Below are 23,246 nucleotides of genomic sequence, written 5' to 3' on the forward strand. Positions count from 1 at the left end.
TAGATAAGAAGAACATTAAAACGACTAACGCAAGATTGATAATACTCGTATAAAACAAAATTATATTAAACCTTAAGTATAGTAAATTCTAGGATCTCTGTAGATTTCAGTTCATAATTCAGGTCGTAATATACCTGCGGATTACGTAGGTATTCTATGAACTGAAAGCTTAAGTTAAATAGCGAAAGAATCGTTTTGATTCGTTAATCAAAGTCAATGATTATCGAACATTTGATAAATTTCAGCAAAGTAACGCCGGTGTGTAATGGGGTTTAAAAGAGTATGAGAGTTAAGTAATATCAACTTTCACGTGGAAAAGTCCCGGGCGTCTTGATGCTTTGCAGAAAAGCAAAAAGCAAATATATATTTTTTTAATTTAGTGAACTATTTTAGCTAAACAACAAATCTGTATTTGGGTCACTACATTAATTGAAAGACAATGCTGCCTCCGGAGTCAAGAGATCGTTTAGTCCGTGCGAATCGGACACTCCCTACCCAAAGTCCAGAAAAAAAGACCCCCAAGTAATATATAATCTCGTAAGGGTCGATACAGATCACTTTGGACATTACTGTTATAACGCAATGATTCAGGACATAATAGAGTCAACTTAGTAACGGACCGCGCGACCTCGGCCGGTCGGTGGGAGGTACAGCTGCCCTCGCCTCACCCCACACCTCATAGCTCGCTGTCTTCATATACATCATTGCGATGAAATGATTTATTTGTTACAGAAAACATCCTCATATAAGCGACGGAATGATCTACCTACTTACTTCTAATTTCTTCAACACACATAAAATTAATGGATCTGTCTGTGATTTCAAGTTTATAAACTATAACCCGACAACGTATAAACAGGGGTCAAAAAAGGACGAAATAAGAAAATAATTCAGATATAAATTGAAAGTGCACACGTACAAAAATGGTCATGGTAGAGCTGTGGTCGCACCCATTATTTACCTAGCATGTGCCTATCTTTAAAAAGGGGTGTGTTCCTGGCATATTAACTTCAAGATAAAGATGGTTATTGGTTATTAGGCTTACTTTTTAAACCGGAAAATCCATTGTTCCCGCAGAATATGTGAAAAACTGAATTTGTATCATTATCAACCCATATTCGGCTCACTACTAAGCTCGTGTCTCCTCTCAGAATGAGAGGGGTTAGGCCAATAGTCCACCACGCTGGCCCAATGCGGATTGGCAGACTTCACACACGCAGAGAATTGAGAAAATTCTCTGGTATGCAGGTTTCCTCACGATGTTTTCCTTCACCATTTGAAACAAGTTTTTTTAATTAATTAATTAAAATACACACAACTGAGAAGTTGGAGGTGCATGCCCCGGACCGGATTCGAACCCACACTCTCCGAAATCGGAGGCAGAGGTCATATCCACTTGGCTGCCGAAATGAATGCTACAAACATTCTCTGGGAAACTGCTCAACCTATTGTCGGAACCGGAGCTGACCATTATGTACTTGGTGCCGCGACAGCGACAAGACGATGCAGTATGCTCGAATCAGTTTAGAATTTTATCTCATCAAGCTCTCCCAGCGCGCGACGCGAGCGGCTGAGCGCCGCACCGCCGCTTCGCAGTTTAGATCGTACCGCGTTGAACCAGCTCATGACTAAGGGCCTATGGGCCTATGGGTCTGGCATACTCCGACCTTGTATCACGTGAGTTTTAGCCGTGTGTCATGATCAATTATTAGGAAATATTTGTTTGTATGTTTTGAATACGCTCTGGAACAACTGAACCGATTTGAAAAATTCTAGTTTGATCTTGTAGAACGCATCGGTCGTGCCTGCCATTCTGCCAGGATGACGTACCAACTAGCGATTTAATGTTGCCGCTTAGAAACCGTCAGAGGGTGAGAACTGGTACACACTTGAGAACACTTGAGAAAAAGTAATGTTCGGACCTTAGGGTCGAGAAAACTATGGGTATCATAAATTTTAGCAATAGAAAGATGAAAAATAAGTAACCTACGGACCCTGACACGTGGAAGCTGGCAAGGTCGAGGGGGCGTCGAACCGAGCGGGGGTGTGGGCGGGGGTGAGGGCGGGGGCGCGGGCGCACTAGGGCTGCGCTATTTATATCTGATCGATACCGCCGACCGTGGCCTTGCCGCCATCGATCTCCGCCGGGACGAGCCCCCGCGAGCAGCCCCACGGTTCAGGACGAGCGACACTCCTGCCACGATTCGCGAATGTGAGGGGAGCGCGAACTTAACTTTTGTGTTTAAGAACCTACCAGAAACATCTGTGATATCAAGAGTTTTTTGTAGATCAACATGAAAAATCTAATGAGCAATGTAAACATGCTTAACTGAACATAGTCGGGTAAAAGTACAGGATGCAAGCAGGTACCTATTAAGTACCTGTCTTATGGTCAAGGTACACCACATAACAACGTACAATAGTGCAGCATAATATTTTGCGAAACACTAGCCTAGAACCACAGACTCATACTATTTTGCTGCCTCGTCGGTCCAGTGGTTAGCCTGTGTGGTTTAGGATCACAAGCTCCTAGGTTCGAGTCCTGGATTGGTCTATGAAATATTGACGCTATAAAGTATTTCAGTAAAAATGATTACTAGCCCACGGGTAGTTGGCAGTGTTACTCTGTTTCACAATCTCGTAAAACCATCGGTTCTGATCTTTAATACCTATTACAAGATTATTACAATCCTAACATTATTATTCGGGCAGCATTGAATAAAATAAAATTAATGATTGCTATTTCCGATAAGAGAGACACTAACAGAAGAACATTATCATTATCCAAAGATAATAACATCATTATCCAACCCGCATTGGAGGAACGTGGTGAACCTAAGCTTCATATTCACTATCCAAGAAGTCTGGGCTGTTAAAATAGTAATTGTTTTAAAAATTACAATAAAAACAAGATTCTGACGGGCTTTATGGCGCAGTTGTATGTGCTGTGGACTTACAAGACGGAGGTCCTGGGTTCGATTCTCGATTGGGCTCTCTGGCTGGTAGGAGGCTTTCGCCGTGGCTAATTACCACACAACTGGCAAAGACGTACCGTCAAGCGATTAGCGTTCCGGTACGATGTCGTGTAAAGAACATAAAATATAGGACTTAAAACCATAAATATTTGTTTTTTGAAATCCGCATTTTTTTTTTAAATTAAATAAATAAAATGTAATTTTTTCATTAGCTGACAACATTAATCAACATTTTTTATGGCAACATGCTCGTTACTCACACCCTGACAGATTGTTAGTGATCTTGCAATCATATATGGCGTGTTTAAAGCAATTTAAGGCATTGTTTTGTTTCATGTTTCTTTGTCTACGATTTAACATTTGAATTGACATTTGACAATATTGCATGACATTGACAGCTTACACCGGTGATGAATTAAATTCCACATAATTTCATTGGCTGTTTTGAACACTTTTAATGTATTGTCTATGTTTAATTTGTAAGGGAGCGAAACAAAAAAAAATATTTATCTAATTAATGCGGGTTCCAAAAATTCTGAAAATTATTTTCTAAACATCAATTTGTATCTATCCGTAAAAAATACTACGACCTGCTTATAAATTATAAATAATAAAGGCTCATTTTGGGACATGTCCTTTAAATTTAATGTACTGTTAATTCTAAGTTTTATTTTATTTTAATTTAATTATTAATAATTTAATATTTAATAATTTATTAGTAGGTATTTGTTGTCTGTAAACAAAAACTTTACAAAATTATACGCATGAATCATTATAACCTAACAGGTCGTGAGGTCAGGTCTGTCAGGTTTATCAGGTCAGGTTCGTCAGGTCTGTCTATTAGTAGGTTAGTTGACACTTTTTTCAAGGGGTCTTAAATTGTTCATTACCGTTCTACATTGAAAGAAAATTATTATATTTTTAGACAATACTAACCAAAAGCTGTCGGCCGTTATGGTATGATTTATTTTAACTGGTTCATCACGCTAACACTAAATCATAACAAACATTTGACAAAATTATTATTTACCAATATGTTTGACATTTATTCCTTTAGTAACATTTAAGTAACATCGTGACGTCACTTAATGGACGACAGCGTTTTTGACGTTAGGAAAAATTGATTAAATGTCATAGATTTATTACACATCTTGTAGATATTGTGTAGTAGCCGGATTCGTAAACCGTTTTATGTGCCCCTAAATCGGGACACTTGACGCAGCGCTACGCTACGAAAAACTGGAGTAGCACTGTACGTACAAAATGGATAATTCCAAGTCCACTAAAGGTTCATAAGGAGTCCTCAGAGTAGGCAGTGCATTTTTGCATCTATGAAGTGGTTAGCAAGCTTAGCCAGCCTCTAATCTCACCGGCTGGCGGCTGGCTGCTACCACACCCAATAGACCGGAACACGGCCATGCTTGCCAGGAAAATAAGCTTTTGTAATTGTAAAATTTTGAAATAATTTATAGTCGATAATAAATCTTCATATCACACAAATGAGATCTACAGTCACATATTAAAAAAATACCGGTTACGATAAAATCGGCGCCATAGCACAGAATACATAGTATACAGGGTGTCCTGTAATTAATGGATGAAATGCAAATGGTAGATACACCACCTAATTATCTATAACTAATTTCAATAGTTTTCCAAAAATCCCTAGGGTGATCAGGTTTTTTTTTCGGATTTTTCTAATTTTTCTATCTTAATTTTTTCAATGTTGTAGCTGCTGTAATTAAGATTTTAAAGATCTAATTTTGGTAATGTTATACTACTTTTTTATACAAATCAATATACGAATATGTATACATGAATAATATGTACGAACAATCAAGATGAAAAATTTGGTCACCCAGGGATTTTTGGAAAATAATTCAAATGAGTTTTAGATAATTAGCTGTTGTATTTGCATTTTATCCATTTATTACGGGACACCCTGTATATCAAGTAGCCACACTGAGGCTATTTATTGTGAGTTAACAAAAAATTATGATTAGGACTGCCAACTTTCAAAAAGAGAAGATCTGGAGATTTTCGAAACATTGCTTTTTCTTGTTAAGAATAAATTGAAACATGTAAACTATTACACACCACTGTAGGAAATGAAAGGCGTGACGTCATAGCAACACAGAAAATGAGCTAATATAACATTTTATGTTCAACTAGAGGACGCTCGCGACTTCGTCCGCGTGGAAATCAATGTAAACTTTCGAGCCCTATTTCAGCACTTTAGAGTTTGAATTTTAAAAATTTTTGAATACCATTATATATCGTATTTTATTTCATGATTTATGAACAAATTTTTAAAACTGTAACTCTAAAAATGAAAGACTTTCCATACAAACTTTCAACCCCTATTTCACCCCGTTTTTATTTTATTTTCGCAATAAAAAGTATCCTATAACCTTTTCCGTATCATGGTCTTAAAACGTGCCAAGTTTCATTTGAATTCATTCAGTAGTCTCAGCGTGATGCCCAAATAATAAAAAAACAAGGACAGACAAACAAAAAATCGAAAAAAAATATTTTTAGCATCAGTATTATGTAATGCCTCCCAACAAAAATTTTCAAAATATCTTCAATCTACAGAATTCGTAATAAAAGTATAGATTCTAGATGGCGCTAGTAGTACTCTATGTCAGGGTAACGTTTGTTGTTACAAATGGTATAAATAAAATCTCAAACTGCTAATAAATGTATAGAATTCGACCAGTTTTATTATAAATATAGAATATAGACTAGATATACAATAAAGATAAGTATAGAAGATATAGATATATATACAACAAAGCACAATTAGTTGAATTACATCAATAAATTAAACTTGATCAACAAGAAAAGGCAAATTAGGTTGACTCCGCACCATGTGGACTGACAATATCAAGCGAGTTGCAGAGATTCCCTGGCTGCAGGCTCAAAAAAATTGTGATGTCTAGAAGTCCCTACATAAAGCCAATGTCGGCTGATATGATAATGATAATTATCATTATTTGCCACATGAAACCACAGGCATGTCTCTCAACAAGTTCAAAGATTTTATTAGCAAGCATATAGAAAAATCTTATTATAGTCTTATTTAGACAATAAAAATGCTGAGCATTGAATTATTGTGTACTTAGTTCTAAATAAATTTGTAAAATGGTGATAAACAAAAAATAGACCCTGGCTGAGTTTGTTGTAAGCACTTCTCGAGCCAAGGTGCTTTGGAACCCTCGTAATGTTAATATTAAGTTTTTGACCAATTATTATCACCATTATCTAGTAATATTATTACATGATGTTTCAAAGTGCTTGTAAAATTAGCCTGAATGAAATAAATAAACTTGGACTTTTGAATTTTATCATCTATATCAAGCAATATTAAGTACTAAAACTTATGCATACCTGAGTGGGAGGATGGTCGCTCGGGGTCATCAGCCATGGTGAAACTGTCCTGAAAATAAAATATTTACAATGAATAATTACTTTTATGGCCAGACTAAAATCCATATACTTTCTCTCAACACAAAGGACTAAACACTCTGGGATAATGACTCTACCATGTTTTATTGTAAAAAATGTTCTTACACTGTAGAACAATTGTCTCTTAATTACCCATTAGATATTGTCTTATATTAAGAACTTTCATTTCATTTACAAAAAAATTCAAGTGAGTTAAAAAAAAACCAAGACTTTTTTTTCTTGGTTTCCCTAATTTATGGGTAATTTCTTTATGGGTCTGTAAACCGGATTATATTTTCTGTTACTGTTACAACAGTAGTAGAACTGATGAATACCATACGGAATATGCCTATAATAGAATTGCATGAAGAAATTGTTACAGTAGAGATTTTAATAATAAGCAAAAATAGATAACAAAGCATATATGATGACACACTGATGGTGAATGAACATGGACATAATGTGTATACTTAAGCCATACTCTAGGAGCACTGTTTACCAATAAATAAATTAGAAATAAAGGTGGAAAATAGATGTCATTTCATTACTTATTTATTTTAAATTATGTATTGGAGTTATATAAAATGTTACTCAAAATATATTAACAACTAGAAGACAACCGTGACTTTGTCCACGTAAAACTTGATGTAAACTTTCAACTACCCCTACCCTAGCCTTACCCTACCCTTTCAAAACAGTCCAGTAGTTTTTAGGTTTATTCATTACATATTTTCTTCTTTTATTATTAGGGTACATTAATTTGCTTATTTCAGACCAGCGCTACACCGAAAAATACATACATTTATATTAAATAATACATACATATATATTAAAAGAGCAAAAGCTTGTTCGTTTATTTCTCTACAATAAAACTTTCTACGGAGACATGGTTGTTTGTACAAAAGCCCCAAAGTCCACTCTAGTGAGCCATAACACAATAATAATATTAAAGTAAGACCTATCACCATTCCAATGAGAGGAAACTAAGAGTCAATGGTTCAACAGCACTGGAACAAAATGTGTCTAATGTGTATAATATTTAGCTCTTTCTTATGGTGTGCTTCAGGTGAAAAAGGTTTATCAATGTGTTTTATTATATTTGTACACCATTCAAGACAGTAAATTATTAATTATATTATAATTTCAGATCGCGAGTTAAATGAAGAAAAATACTACAGCGCTAAGTTGTACATTGTACGCATACAATGTTTTGGTGCTAATGTTTTTATAAAAGCGGGAAAATCTGGCAATAACTGAAGCGACATTCTATGTTAAAGGAAGTAAAGGTCAAGATACGCTCTAAGAGTACATCTATACGGAGAATATTACCACTAAGCAAATTACTTATTAGTAAAATGAATAATAACCCGTTTCGAACCAGCTGGGCTTCTCAGAAGTTTGGACAAGTTTGACCACAAAGTGCACTAAACTAAAGTATTTCACACACATTCGTCACCATTGTATTTTGTTAAGCACGTTAAAACTGTTTGAAGACACGAATTTATAAGAAATTTCTTTCAAAACAACTGGAACATGGATCGTGAATGTTTTGACCCAAGTTTTGACTTTTGAGGTTTTGACTTTTGACGTTTACCTACGATACGTTACGACATAGGAGACGGCCCTATCACTGTGTTGCATGATAAAATAATTATCTGATTCTGAGTCATTAATTTAATATCATTCCTAGCACTTCTATTTTTCATTAGTTAGCTATTAAAAATATATATATTTTAAATAACAGCATGTACGATTATTTAGAATTAATACATACTACCAAATGTGTACGGCTCGTAGAAACTCAAGTACTTCCATGGGATTTCTGGGTGATTCAAGTACTTTCAAAAATTCCAATTGGAATCCTATTTGGAATAATAATATTACTATAAACATAAAGGAATTTTCATGTCAAGCTGTTTCTTTACGATCTTAAAATCAAAATCAATAATCATTTAATTCACGTAGGCTTAGTTTACAAGCACTTTTGACACGTCAATTGACTACGTATTTGTTCTACCATCAGTTCGGAAGGCAGATTCTGATGTGAAGAAACCGGCAAGAAACTCAACAGTTGCTCTTTTTTTAAAAAACATACAATATTATAGTTTAGAACTTAGTTGATTATGAAACACGACTAAACTTAACTTTTACTTAAGTATTTTAGTCGAGCACGAACGATTTTAGAATTTACCACCCAAAAATAGTTAGTACTCGTCTTTAATTAAAGTAGTCATATTAATTTACTCTTTGAGTAGTTTACACCACAACTCTCGAACAAAGTTTGGTTGTTTGGTTATACCTACGGGGGCTAGACCTGTGGTGTCATCATCCATACGGTTCTACCGTCTGGTAGTTGTAGCAATATTATTATCGTTAGTAGCTCACGCCTGACATAATATTTTGATAAATCTAATACATTTTTAGATTTAAATATGACTTTAATAACTGAATAAATACTTTTCTTCTACAAAAATATAGAGAGACACTCTCGTTGAATATTGTTTTAGTAACGTATGGGTAAGATTTTCTAAACGAAGTGTGGCAACCCCAATTACTTAATAAAAAATAAATATGTTATAAAATGAAAATGGCGTCATTTCACCAAATAAAACACGAATTCACGAATAATAAAATAAATGTTTGCCACGGCCTGTTAATATTTATGAAGACCTCTTCATGGATTGGATTTAAGCAACCTGCTGTGTAATATCCTCGCCATTCTTGATGTTGAGAAGATCTATAAGTCTTTTACGTTTCATCTGAGTGTTGTGGTTTTTCATTATGTTAAAAATAAGACTTTGTTAGTTGAAGTGTCTCTAGAACTATGAAGAAGAACAAAAGAAAATGCTTTGAGTGTGGTTTTTCGCCTGCCGATGATGCAGAGAAGACCCTACAGAGATTACAGAAATTTGATTCTACAAATTTAGTCTCCGGTATGTACCTACTTTAAGTTTTAGCTAATAATAAAATACTTTAATTATAGCTATTGATCAGATAATGATTACATTAGTTAGTTAATTAGGTTTCTTAGTAGTCTTCTCAAGATATGGGAATTATTAAAATCCTACTAATTCTTATGAAACTCGTGCTCAATTATACAACTATGCTGGGTTTACACATTATGGTAATGTTTGTAGATGCAATGCACCCCAAATAACTGTCTGACCTGCAGCTGTCTGAATGTTTACTTCTCTGGACCTACTGAACAGATTTTCATTTGGTTATCACAGGTAGCTTAATCTGGAGCAACATAAGGTTAATTATGAAATGGTAATGAAAATAAACATCTGAGAAAAGCAAATTCCATGAACTAATTTGAAAGTATCTGTTACCAGTTCAATATTAAACCACAGGTATATGTACTAAAGGCAGGTAGAGTAAAATTTGAGTTTTATTTTTGAATCTATAATAAGTAGTTTATAATTATGTAATGATGAACCAGAACAATTTGTTAATTTGAAACTACAATTACAAGTTTTTATAATTATGTTAGGCTCTAGGCAGACTAATGAAGAGTATGTTAGTTTACTTTGTACAAAAATCTGTTCTTTGACATAATTATAGAATAAGATGATAAGTGATGATGCAATCTAAGATGGAAGCGAGATAACTAGTTAGGCAAAGGATGAAAATCCACACACATTTCTGTATCTACATAATATCTCACCGGAACACTAAATCGCTTGCCAGTAGGGTATTAACTAGCCAGCCAGACATAGACCAGAAAGAAAACTTCAATTGGCCCAGCCGGGGATAGAACCCAGGACTTTTGCGTAGTTAATCCACTGTGCTACGGAGGCCATTTCGGCAATATTTTTCTTGCCTTGATCTATAAAAGCTTTTGCCAATAATAAGATACATTTTTCATTGAAGGTTGTTTGAAAGAAATAGCTTTTAGCTATAAGACCTAAGCTTTGCACATTTTATTTTTTTTTTCTTTTTGACAATGTAGCTTCTGTGAACAGTTGAGGAATTCCCTCATCTGTGTTTCTGTTCTATCATCAGATTGCCTCCGGACATTTTAGTTATATTTCTCACCTGGTTCTTGTCAAGGTTTTGTAATAAATAATAATAACAAATGAACTAAGTAAAAATGGCTATGTGGTTAGTCTGTCTGCCGTAGAAGTAGGTGCAAGAGGATTACCAACAAAATCTTTCTATAACTTGTTTAAAGACCTTGGCATCTTTAGGACTGCAGCAACTTCTATGTAGAAGAAAGAGAGAAAGAAGAATAAGTATCCAAAGCTGCTCTTAGTAGGATCTTACCAAATTTGGCTAAGCAGGGAGAACACACAAGTAGGGGAGTTTAATCAATTGTCAAGGAATTCCTTAACCCTACATCCTATAGTCACAACTCCAGGACTCTGCTCGGAGTATTTCTCTCTACCAGGCGATGGACCTGGCACCTGCACGGAATGTTAAGATATTTATCTGTCTCTTCATGCGTAGTATGTTTATGTATTTTTAATTAAATTTACTCACTCTCTTAATTTCAGTAATGTCCAGATAATCAATGATTAGACTATTGGACTTTTAGAATAAATTTGACATTGAACTATGAATGGTTTGTCATCTACATTTTTAAAAAAGACGAGATGTTTTGCCTGTAAGAACAAGAGAGAGAGAGAATAAGAAGGTAAGTTAAACACCTACTGTAAAATGCACACTGCTCCAATGTGGGTTGATAGGCTTGGGGTAATAAAGTTAAATTATAAAAGGATCACTATCAGGTGTTAATGATAATGACTGGGATATATAGCATATCATACTCTCTGAGATATAGGGATATAACACCAGCAACAGCTCTCCAGTGATGCAGTAGATAGCATCATTGCTCTTTGCATCTACACGCCACAGCCAGTTGTGGCAATTGAACTCATCATATTAGTGTGATGAGCATGGATGTATTTCAGTGTCTATGTGGTTGTGAGTGTACGCCCATGTTAAATAACAAGTAATGGCCAAAATATTAAGTAGATGTTGATCAATAATCTTCTCTATCTTCCAGTAAAAGTCCCATTAAAATGACCCTGCTGTTCCAGAGATTAGCTCAAACAAACAGACAGATGAACATTTTAAAGAAGTATGACTGTATGTCAGTATTGTATATAGGCACTTGAGAAAACACAGTTATTTTGAAATCACAGACATACACTTAAATTTTATTTATATGTATTGGTGCTGTTCATAAATATAGCATCAGCTGAAACAAACTAGGCATAGTTAAGTTACATTTTATACAGGGTGCTCGGGACTATTTCTCATAAATTCAAGGTGTTGACAAGTCCACTTATAGGAGTTACCTTAGCTACTAGTTTATATTGAGGAGAACTTTCCACCTAGATGGGTTGTGACTGTATTAGGGGTCTGGTGATGAAGACGTAGGACGGTTAAGAGAACTCCTCAACGGTTCACAGTAGCTACCATGTGTTGATAAATTTGTATTGATGAGAACTTTCCAACTAGATGGGTTGTGACTGTATTAGGGGTCTGGTAATGAAGACGAAGGACGGTTAAGGGAACTCCTCGATTGTTGTTCACAGTAGCTACCATGTGTTGATAAATTTGTATTGATGAGAACTTTCCACCTAGATGGGTTTTGACTGTATTAGGGGTCTGGTAATGAAGACGAAGGACGGTTAAGGGAACTTCTCGATGGTTCACAGTAGTAATTAGTTTGATTCTAAGTCAGAGGCAATCAAATACAATGTTATATCACGACTCATAGCAACATACCTTTGGCGCTAGATCAATATCTAGGATGATTTCACTAAAAATGGAAAAATAAAAATTTTTAATTAAAGAAATTCAACCAACTTCAAAAACATAAAACATACTGGCTAAACTAAAAAGCGAAAAATAATATTATACTAAGTTCATATCATATTATGTTCTAACTGATGATCAGTTTGAAGGCTGTGCTAAACCGGTGTTGTTTTAATTTAAGCTGTTACTGAAAGAACTACATGAAAGAACACTGTCTGAAAAACCTAAATATTTATGATATTCTTACATGGCTTGAATTAATACATCATTGGGCTAGCACCACCTTCAAACTGATCATCAGTTAGAACATAATATGATATATAGAACTTAGTATAATGTTATTTTTCGTTTTTTAGTTTAGTAAGTATGTTTTTGAAGTCGGTTGACTTGTTTTTATTAAAGTTTTTTAATACACATGTTCCTTAGACATTTTAAATTAATTTTCCTTATAGAACTTGGAGCTACCCTAGAGTTATGGGAAATACTCCCGTGCACCCTGTAGATGCTACTTAATCCTACTAATCCTTCATTCATCAGTATCGGTTGGTGGGCTTGGAGTTTATAAAGAATATTAAGTATATATAATTTATTTATGAACATTCCTCATTCAGTTGAGCTTTTACTACCCATAACACAAGCTAAGCTTACTTTGAGACTAGTTAGTGATGTGTGTAATGTGTTAATATAAATATTAACCAACTTTCTGCAGTTTGAGAATACGCGGATAAAATATAGCCTATGATACTCAGAAATAACTTGGCTTTCTAGTGGTAAAAGAATTTTCAAAATTGGATCCAGAGTTTACCTGCTAGAACACCACCAACTTTACCTCTTTATAATACATACTAGCGGTCGCCCGCGACTTCGTCCGCGTAAAAATCGATGTCAACTTTCAACCCCTATTTCACATTCTATTTTGCAAGTTTTATAACTTATACCTTGTAACTAAAAAAATTAAGGACTTTCCGTACAAACTTTCTACCCCTACTTCACCCAATTCTGATTTTGTTTTCACGACAAAAAGTATCCTATTATCCTTCTACGTATTATGGTCTCAAATCGTCTTAAGTATCGTTTGAATTCATTCTGTAGTATCAGCGTGATGCCCGGTCAAAAAAAAGGCAAACAGACAGACAAAAAATAGAAAATATGAGCGTGGTGCGATGACAAAGGAAAATAGAGACTTCTATGCTAAAATTATAATCTTTGGATCTACTGGACCGATTTGAAAGATTGTTTTATCAATAGAAAGCTACGTTATTTGCGAGTGTCATAGGCTATGTTTGATTCCCATATTCACACAGGAACGGGAACCACGTAATGGAAAGCGCGGGGCGTCATGTAGCGGACTTTCTGCGTCTTTGAGAAATTTTGTATTATCTCCAAAACTAATTAACATACTATAAAGGGCAAATCTTATCTCCATAATATCCTTGTGATTATTAAATAATTTATTTTGATAAGGATTTAAGTTAAGTAGCATAAATAATGACGCAAACCTAAGTATATAAAATTTATAATTTTCAAAACACAAAAGGTACTATATCTGCTAATATATAGAAGATAGATATATGGTGTCGCGGACTTTTTTGTAGAACTTTTAAAGATACATAAAGCATCCATACATTAATTTCAATTTTACACAATGGTTAAGGCAGCGCATGCGAATAAGTCTGCTTAAGAGGATTTTCGGTCCGACCTGTATGACAAAAACTGTGTTAACTCGGCGACTATATATCATGCTAATATAAAATATAGCCTATAGCACTCCCCGATAATGTAGCATTCTACTTGTGAAAGAATTTTTAAAATCGGACCAGTAGTTCCGAAAATTACCCCATTTAAAAAATGTGACAAACTTACAAACTTTACCTCTTTATAATATTAGTATAGATTAACAACCCATTTTCGGCTCATTGTTGAGCACGAGTCACTTCTCAGGACGAGAGGGGTTAGGCCTTAGTCCTCCATGCTGGCCCAATGCGGATTGGCAGACTTCACACACCTAGACAATTAAGAAAATTCTCAGTTATGTAGGTTTCTTCACAATGTTATGCTTCACCATTTAAGACATTTAATTTAAAAATGGGTTGAATACATATCAGTATAGATTTTTATTGTGAGTTTCTTGAAAGAAGGAAATGCTCAATATTTCATAGACCAACCCAGGACTCAAACTCAGAATTTCATGATAGTTACACTGAACCAATAAAGCAGTTAGAGAGAGAGAGAGAGAGAGATAAATAAAAAGAGTTTATTATGTATTAAAATTAAAATATATACCTAATGCTTTCAGCAATCCTGCTTCTTCACATGAATTTTACCCGACGGTTTTTAATATAAAAAATATTTACACAATGTCTCAAAAAGCAATCAAAGCTTTCAAAAATAAACAATGTTCGCAGAAGTTCAGTACCAACAAACTCACAAAAAATGAGCCCAAAATTTAGCATTACTTGCAAGCCAGACTAAGAAATTTCAAGAAGATAATTTAAAAGAATACAATAGAATAAAATAATATTAACACACAATGCTTAGCAAATATAGCATTAACAGATGGAAACCAGGCAATAGGTATGTTAAAATAGGTTATGTTTCATAGAAGCTATTTTAATCCTACACATCCATCATTTATCATTGTCTCCATATAGTAGAGGAGGTATGGAGCTGAGACCCACCACACTGCTCCAATGCTGTTGGTGGGCTTAGGGTGATAATGTTCAATTAATTAATTACCACTATCTGATGCTAATGTTAATAATCGGGATTAAAGGTTTCCCAACTTCAGGATGAGAATTTAACTGATTTTTTTTTACATTTTTCATAATCTATTCTTCACATTTTTCACTTAATAAAATTCTTTTAGTTTTTGTTTGTTTTTAACCTGGTGAAAATATGTGAAATTTTGCTATCGGCTTCCCAACTCCAAGATGAGAATTTGACTGAATTTTTTTTTACATTTTTAACCGATTTTAAAAAAAGAAGGAGGTTCTCAATTCGAGTCTATGTTTTTTTTCATAATCTATTTATTAAAATCTTCACATTTTTCACTTAATAAAATTCTTTTAGTTTTTATTTGTTTTTTAACTGGTGAAAATACATAAAATTTATTCTTTATGTTTAAATTTTCAGGTGTAGCAAAATAGAAGATGAAGGTCTAGCTGTGCCAGTCAGTGCTGAGCCACACAGTTGCTGCTGGCATGTTTGCAAAATAGCACAAGGTAACCTACTTCATCGTTATTATCAACCTATTTTAACAGCATTACAGGGCCAGGCCTTATAGAAAAGTGATTATGGAGCTGAGACCCACCACACTGCTCCAGTGCTGTTGGTGGGCTTAGGGTGATAATGTTCAATTAATTAATAACCACTATCTGATGCTAATGATAATAATCGGGATTGAAGGCTTCCAAACTCCAAGATGAGAATTTAACTGAATTATTTTTAACCGACTTCTATGTTTTTATTTTAGTTTTCATTTGTTTTTTAACTGGTGAAAATACATAAAATTTATTCTTTATGTTTAATTTTTCAGGTGTAGCAAAATAGAAGATGAAGGTCTAGCTGTGCCAGTCAGTGCTGAGCCACACAGTTGCTGCTGGCATGTTTGCAAAATAGCACAAGGTAACCTGCTTCATCGTTATTATCAACCTATTTTAACGGCATTACAGGGCCAGGCCTTATAGAAAAGTGATTATGGAGCTGAGACCCACCACACTGCTCCAATGCTGTTGGAGGGCTTAGGGTGATAATGTTCAATTAATTAATAACCACTATCTGATGCTAATGATAATAATCGGGACTAAAGGCTTCCCAACTCCAAGATGAGAATTTAACTGAATTTTTTTTCACATTTTTAACCTACTTCAAAAAAAGAAGGAGGTTCTCAATTCGAGTCTATGTTTTTTTTTTCATAATCTATTCTTCACATTTTTCACTTAATAAAATTATTTTAGTTTTCATTTGTTTTTAACTGGTAAAAATACATAAAATTTATTCTTTATGTTGAATTTTTCAGGTGTAGCAAAATAGAAGATGAAGGTCTAGCTGTGCCAGTCGGTGCTGAGCCACACAGTTGCTGCTGGCATGTTTGCAAAATAGCACAAGGTAACCTGCTTCATCGTTATTATCAACCTATTTTAACGGCATTACAGGGCCAGGCCTTATAGAAAAGTGATTATGGAGCTGAGACCCACCACACTGCTCCAATGCTGTTGGAGGGCTTAGGGTGATAATGTTCAATTAATTAATAACCACTATCTGATGCTAATGATAATAATCGGGATTAAAGGCTTCCCAACTCCCAAGATGAGAATTTAACTGATTTTTTTTTCACATTTTTAACCTACTTCAAAAAAAGAAGGAGGTTCTCAATTCGAGTCTATGTTTTTTTTTTCATAATCTATTCTTCACATTTTTCACTTAATAAAATTATTTTAGTTTTCATTTGTTTTTAACTGGTGAAAATACATAAAATTTATTCTTTATGTTGAATTTTTCAGGTGTAGCAAAATAGAAGATGAAGGTCTAGCTGTGCCAGTCGGTGCTGAGCCACACAGTTGCTGCTGGCATGTTTGCAAAATAGCACAAGGTAACCTGCTTCATCGTTATTATCAACCTATTTTAACGGCATTACAGGGCCAGGCCTTATAGAAAAGTGATTATGGAGCTGAGACCCACCACACTGCTCCAATGCTGTTGGAGGGCTTAGGGTGATAATGTTCAATTAATTAATAACCACTATCTGATGCTAATGATAATAATCGGGATTAAAGGCTTCCCAACTCCCAAGATGAGAATTTAACTGATTTTTTTTTCACATTTTTAACCTACTTCAAAAAAAGAAGGAGGTTCTCAATTCGAGTCTATGTTTTTTTTTTCATAATCTATTCTTCACATTTTTCACTTAATAAAATTATTTTAGTTTTCATTTGTTTTTAACTGGTGAAAATACATAAAATTTATTCTTTATGTTGAATTTTTCAGGTGTAGCAAAATAGAAGATGAAGGTCTAGCTGTGCCAGTCAGTGCTGAGCCACACAGTTGCTGCTGGCATGTTTGCAAAATAGCAAAAGGTAACCTGCTTCATCGTTATTATCAACCTATTTTTACGGCATTACAGGGCCAGGCCTTATAGAAAAGTGATTATGGAGCTGAGACCCACCACACTGCTCCAATGCTGTTGGAGGGCTTAGGGTGATAATGTTCAATTTATTAATAACCACTATCTGATGCTAATGATAATAATCGGGATTAAAGGCTTCCCAACTCCAAGATGAGAATTTAACTGAATTTTTTTTCACATTTTTAACCTACTTCAAAAAAAGAAGGAGGTTCTCAATTCGAGTCTATGTTTTTTTTTCATAATCTATTCTTCACATTTTTCACTTAATAAAATTATTTTAGTTTTCATTTGTTTTTAACTGGTGAAAATGCATAAAATTTATTCTTTATGTTTAATTTTTCAGGTGTAGCAAAATAGAAGATGAAGGTCTAGCTGTGCCAGTCAGTGCTGAGCCACACAGTTGCTGCTGGCATGTTTGCAAAATAGCACAAGGTAACCTGCTTTATCATCATTATCAGCCTATTTTAACGACACTAGTTTAACAGAGCCAGACCTTATAGAAAAGGGGTTAGGGAGCTTAGACCCACCACACTGCTACAATAAAGGTTGGTGAGCTAAGGGAGATAAAGTGAAATTCATTGTGGATCACTATCAGATGTTAATGATAATGACCTGGACGAGGCGCGGGAGTGTAATACAAACAACTTACCAAGTCCAGGCTGAGAACTGTAAATTTCTTGGAAGAAAGAAAAACTCAGTATCTGATAGCCTGACCCAGGATTCGAAGCCACGACCTCGTTATCCAAAACCACATTGGCTAACCAATATTATAATACTAGCGGACGCCCGCGATTTCAACCGTGTGATGTTCAGTTTTTGAACATCCAGCGGGAACCATGTTTCTGGGATAAAAAGTAACCTAAATATTGCTCAATAACTTCCTCTATCTTCCAATGAAAGTCCAATTAAAATCGGTTCAGCCGTTCCAAAGATTATCCCAGAGAAACAGAAACACAGACAGACAAAAAATTTAAAAGACCTTGTTTGCATTTTAGTATTGTCTATATAATTATAATCACTTGAAAAAACTATTGATAAATTTCACTAAAATTAACTTTTATTCCTGAAAAAATCAAGGGAGATTTGTGAAAAACTGTATTTCACGCGGTCATTGTTGCTTGCCTCACCCTACTCAACTAAATTATTTTATGAATGAATGAATGAAATTATTTTAGTGTACAACATGATTTTTTTGAGACGAATATCTTACCAACTCATGGATTCACCATGTGGGTGTCCTTCACGTGGCAGAGAGAAAAACGCTGAGCAGAGCTTGGACTTGTGATCAATGGACGTAAGGTTAAAGAATTCCTTGACAATTGATTAACACTCCCCTTCTCTGCTCGTGTTGTTCTCCCTGCGTAGTAAGGTCTGCCAAATTTGGTAACCCAAATCTGCACTTCTAGAGAGACCAAGGTCTCTAAGCAAATTATAGAGAATTTTGCTGGTAATCCTCTCGCACCTCTCTACGGCGTACAGACTAACTATATAGCCATTTTAGTTAGTTCATTTGTTAGGTCACAACATTTATTCAGTTTTATACTGTGGTCCTTTGGAATGTTAGTCTCCCACGGGACAGTAAGCACTACAAGTACTATGCTAAAGGAAAATGTCTGGTTTAGATCACGAAATAGCAACATCCTCTGGGATTATCCTCTTAACTGGTAACAATAATAATTATGTAAAATGTATACCTTATCAGCCGATAGACGTCCACTGCTGGACATAGGCCTCTTGCATGGATCTTGTTGTGTTGTACTATACATTGCAAGGTAATGCCCATAAATGACCACGCTGGGCATGCGGGTTGGTCATTCGCAGGCCTAGACTTCTCGCACCGGTATCGCTGCTGCCTGACACCGGTCTGTGGTACTTGTGATGTCTAGCTGAATCAGAATGGTTAAACCGCCATTAGTTGGTCGCCAGAGCCTCGTCGGTCAATCTGCAGGGTGCACCACGTGCAGGTGATGTTGGCAGTTGGAGAGGCTGACTGGTACTAGCCTCCCCCTTACACCCCATAAATGTATACTTTTTATTTATTTTTGCAGGTGCAGTGCATGCAATAATAGTTATGTAAAATGTATAACTTCTGATTTATTTTTGCAGGTGCTGTAAAATGAAGATATATTGTTAAATATCATGAGATAGAAATAAAAGATGAAGATCTAGCTGTACCCGTCCCGAGCCACACTACTGCAGCCACGTTGCTGCTGGCATTTTTGCAAAATAGCACAAGGTAACTTGCTTTATTCATTCGGCTTAGGTTGATATTATTAGATTGATTAATGATCACTATCAGAAATGTTAATGATAATGACGGGTTCGACGGCTTAACATGCTCTCTGAGGCACGGGGGTGTGACACCACCAACTTCCCAACTCCAGACTAAGAATTTGTTAGCAGAAGCAAAAACTCAGTATCTCTTAAAGACAGAACCAGGATCTCGTGATCCAAAACACATGGGCTAGCTACTGAACCAACAAGGTAGTTTTGACCTGCTTAATAACAATAAACTACATGTTTCCTAGATACACTTACAGTTTTGTTTTTAAAAACTGTAAGTGTATCTAGTAGTATCTCACAAATGTCCCTGAAGAGAATAGGAATTCTTATTATATATATAATTATGTAAATATTTATTTTCAGTGCATTTTAAAAAGTCATGTTAAATGAAATTTTCTATTACAGGTCACAACAATTGATGTAACAAATATAATCAATGGACCAGGCACCTGCACCATGATTCTTTGGAATACTAAAATTCGTCTCTTTATGTCTGTACTTCTCATAATGAAAAATGTCACGTTTTTATGAAAGAAATAATGGAATCAAATAATAAATAAAACAAGCATATGCTGGAAGTCCTCAGAAACAGCTCCGACTTTGATGATTTTTTTTAAAGTAATGTTTTTTATGTTATTTAAAATCAGAAATGTTTTGGTGGACGAAATTATTTAAATTGTTAAAAAATATCTATGCTATTTATACATATTTTTTTTTTAAATACAACCGACTTCAAAAATACAAACTTATGCAGAAAACTAACAAACGAAAGAAAATATTATAATATTTTCTATCTATTGATCACTTTGAAGGCGGTGCCAATGTTCCAATTAATGGGCCGACAATTAGTTATCTATTGTTTACTAGCTATAGGGCTCGAATTGCTTTTTCATATCTTTAAAAGACTATCTTCGGAATGAACCCTTTATAATAAAAAAGTATTATCAAAATCGGACCACTCAATAAAAAGTTATACTTGGTTGTATACTAAAATTAATGGTTAAACAATCAATCATCCCCTGTTTTCGTAATGTAAAACCAAGAATAACTGTTAACATGAGTAGTCCGATTTTGATAATTCTTTTGATTGATCATTCTTGATTGTTTTAGTTTAAAACCAAGCATGTCTTCGAATTCCGATTTGAATAACTTTGTTTTAAATAGAAAGGGTATATTCCGACAATGGTCCCAAATCATTATAAATTTTAAAAAAACGAAGATGACTGGTTATTTTCCCATTAATTGTATTGTAAAACTATGCGTAACTTATTACGAAGTGGTCCGATTTCGTAAATTCTTTATAGATTGTAAAGGTATTTTGATTGTAAAGCTCCCATATAAATTTTAAAAAACAATTCCAATCCTTAATGTGCGATTGATTGTTTTCTCATTCATTTTAATGTAAAACCAAGCATAAGTTTTTATTGGGTGGTTCTATTTTGATTATTCTTTTTTTGATAGAAAGGGTATATTCCTAAAAGTCTCATAAAATGTTGGAAAACAATATCAAACCTAATAGTAGGAAAATAGAAGATGATTAATTGTTTTTCCATTTATTGTAATGCGTAACTTTTTACTGAGTGGACCGATTTTGAAAATTCTTTACTTTTTGTAAAGGGTTTATTTCGAAGTAGGTCCCATATAAATTTCGGAAAACAATTCGAATCCTTAAGGTGGAAAAAAAACTGTACGATTGATTGCCTACCCATTAATTGTACAATTGGCACCGGCTTCAAAGTAATCAGTAGATATGAAATATTATAATGTTTTCTTCAGCTTATTAGTTTACTGCATAACTTTGTGTTTTTGAAGTCGGTAGTGTTTGTTTTTTAATTATTTATTATATAAATAGCATAACTATTGTTAAATAGTATAAATCGTTCCATCCTCACTCCAAAAGGTTTCTGATTTCAAATAATATGAAGAAACAAACTGAACAAAAAAAATCATCAAAATCAGAGCTGTTTCTGAGGAAGTAGAGGGTAAATGCTCTATTGATTCGCCTAAAAGTAATATTATGATTTTTTATCGCATTAGGTTGTAAAGTTCCGCTAGTGAAAGTAGAGACTGAAATTGCCCGCCAAATTTAAAAATCATATAAACAAAGTAAAAAAACATGCGTTTTCATAATTTACTTAAATTAGTTTTTATTTGTGAATATACTATTACCTATACTATAAGTGTTAAACTCAGTTATTCCAATATTTGCACTATAATTTTGAGAATTTACTCCGATTTTTTAAAATTTGGCGGGTGATTTCAGTTTCTACTTTTATTAGCCAAATTCTAATAATTTTATTGTTTATGAAATTTATACTAATTAGAAAGAGGAAGAATTTGATTATTTGTTTGTTTGCATTGAATAGGCTCTGAAACTACTTTGCTGATTTAAAAATTTCTTACAGCATTATAATCATGGATTAGGCCATAATTGTTATCTCTGTATTCCCACGGGAACGAGAACTACGCTGGTGAAACTGCGTGACGTTTGCATAGTTTATCATATGTACAAATATCCCGACAATCTATATTTTTATGTATGAATTGGTTAAGTTATAATTGACTTGATTTTCCCAAATATATCAGTGAAGTCACCCAATTGATGCATAGATATATTTTTATTTTGGTTTTCATTTTACTTACTTACTAAAATTTAGTTTTAGAAGCAAAATGAATATATGTAGATTACATTTTAGGTGCTGATGTTTACTTAGTTATTGATTAAGTGCATAAGATTTTTTATTTGATAATAAAGACATTTCAACTTGAAACTGTTATTCTTTCTATTGTTTAATTTATTATATACAATTACTTGTTACTAAAATATTGTGCTATTATATTGTTTTTAATATTTTCACAGTTCAGCTTTTGGGGACGGAGTGGTTTTAAAATAAATATTTTTAAAAATCTGTTTAAATTAATTAATTAATCGACAGAGTTTATAAATATCTGTTTAAATTAATTAATTAATCGAAATGGTTTTTAAAAATATTTATTTTAAAGCTATTCCGTCTACAAAAGCTGAACTGTGAAAATTTAAAAACAATATATTAGCTTTGAATTTCCCGCGTTGGCAAATTGTTTCAATGGGGGCATTCCACAGATGGCGGTAATTTTAGTGCCGCTTTTTTTGTATGAGGTTGGTATTCTTCTCCTGAGTAAATATGTTCCTTGCTAGTCTATAGTGATCTGTGGTGCGGTGTGCCGAGCCGATGTGAGATGTCAGTCGTTTAATTTTTGAATGTGATTCAATGTGATTGTTTTGGTATCTGATAGAAGCACAGATTAATAGACGATAGAAGTAAAATGATAACTGAGAAGCAGTAATTCAAAAATCAATAAAATATACAACCGCGCCCGAATTCGGATTGCACTCGCACTTGCCTCATCGCAGTAAATATAACAATTATTTGGACATATTCAAATTGAACAATTTGCCTACCATCACCACCGTCATGTCTCGTAATTTTAACAACTGGAGCAGACCCCGAGGTACAAGAGGGAGAAGCTGGGGTGCTTCCAATCAGCGGGGAATTCCACCAGGACTGCGAGGCAAACAAATTGGGTTGTATTTCAGAGATCAAATGATGAAGAATAGAAAAGTAACAAAGGACCCTGTTGTAAGTAAATATTATGGTGTATAAAACAAT

General features: G+C 34.2%; 1 protein-coding gene and 2 long non-coding RNA genes across 11 annotated transcripts in view; 2 read left to right on the forward strand and 1 right to left on the reverse strand.

Annotated features, from left to right (window-relative positions):
- The window catches only part of LOC112046464 (histone deacetylase 4), a 90,708-nt gene extending 82,686 nt beyond the window's left edge, over positions 1-8,022 (reverse strand). For 5 of the 8 annotated variants that reach the window (XM_052885284.1, XM_052885280.1, XM_052885275.1 and 2 more), the window contains exons 1-2: positions 7,790-8,022; positions 6,366-6,414 (exon numbers count right to left, since the gene is read on the reverse strand). In XM_052885284.1, coding sequence (XP_052741244.1) covers positions 6,366-6,402 — 37 coding nt within the window. In that variant the 5' untranslated portion in view covers positions 6,403-6,414; positions 7,790-8,022. The remainder of the gene's footprint in view (positions 1-6,365; positions 6,415-7,789) is intronic. The other 3 variants (XM_052885281.1, XM_052885272.1, XM_052885273.1) reach the window with 2 other exon arrangements.
- A 693-nt stretch (positions 8,023-8,715) lies between these two features.
- On the forward strand, positions 8,716-15,828 carry LOC128198736 (uncharacterized). Its single transcript, XR_008251447.1, has 4 exons — positions 8,716-9,355; positions 10,919-14,762; positions 15,321-15,409; positions 15,724-15,828. It is a non-coding gene; the product is annotated as an uncharacterized LOC128198736 (long non-coding RNA).
- A 374-nt stretch (positions 15,829-16,202) lies between these two features.
- Positions 16,203-22,367, forward strand: LOC128198732 (uncharacterized). 2 transcript variants are annotated; one of them, XR_008251444.1, is made up of 6 exons: positions 16,203-16,295; positions 16,691-16,779; positions 17,175-17,263; positions 17,657-17,745; positions 19,420-19,549; positions 20,002-22,367. It is a non-coding gene; the product is annotated as an uncharacterized LOC128198732 (long non-coding RNA). The 2 variants fall into 2 exon arrangements; XR_008251445.1 differs by lacking the exons at positions 17,175-17,263; positions 17,657-17,745.
- The last annotated feature ends 879 nt before the right edge of the window (positions 22,368-23,246 follow it).

This window comes from Bicyclus anynana, chromosome 14 (assembly GCF_947172395.1).
Source record: "Bicyclus anynana chromosome 14, ilBicAnyn1.1, whole genome shotgun sequence".
In the NCBI taxonomy this organism is placed as follows: Eukaryota; Metazoa; Arthropoda; class Insecta; order Lepidoptera; family Nymphalidae; genus Bicyclus; species Bicyclus anynana.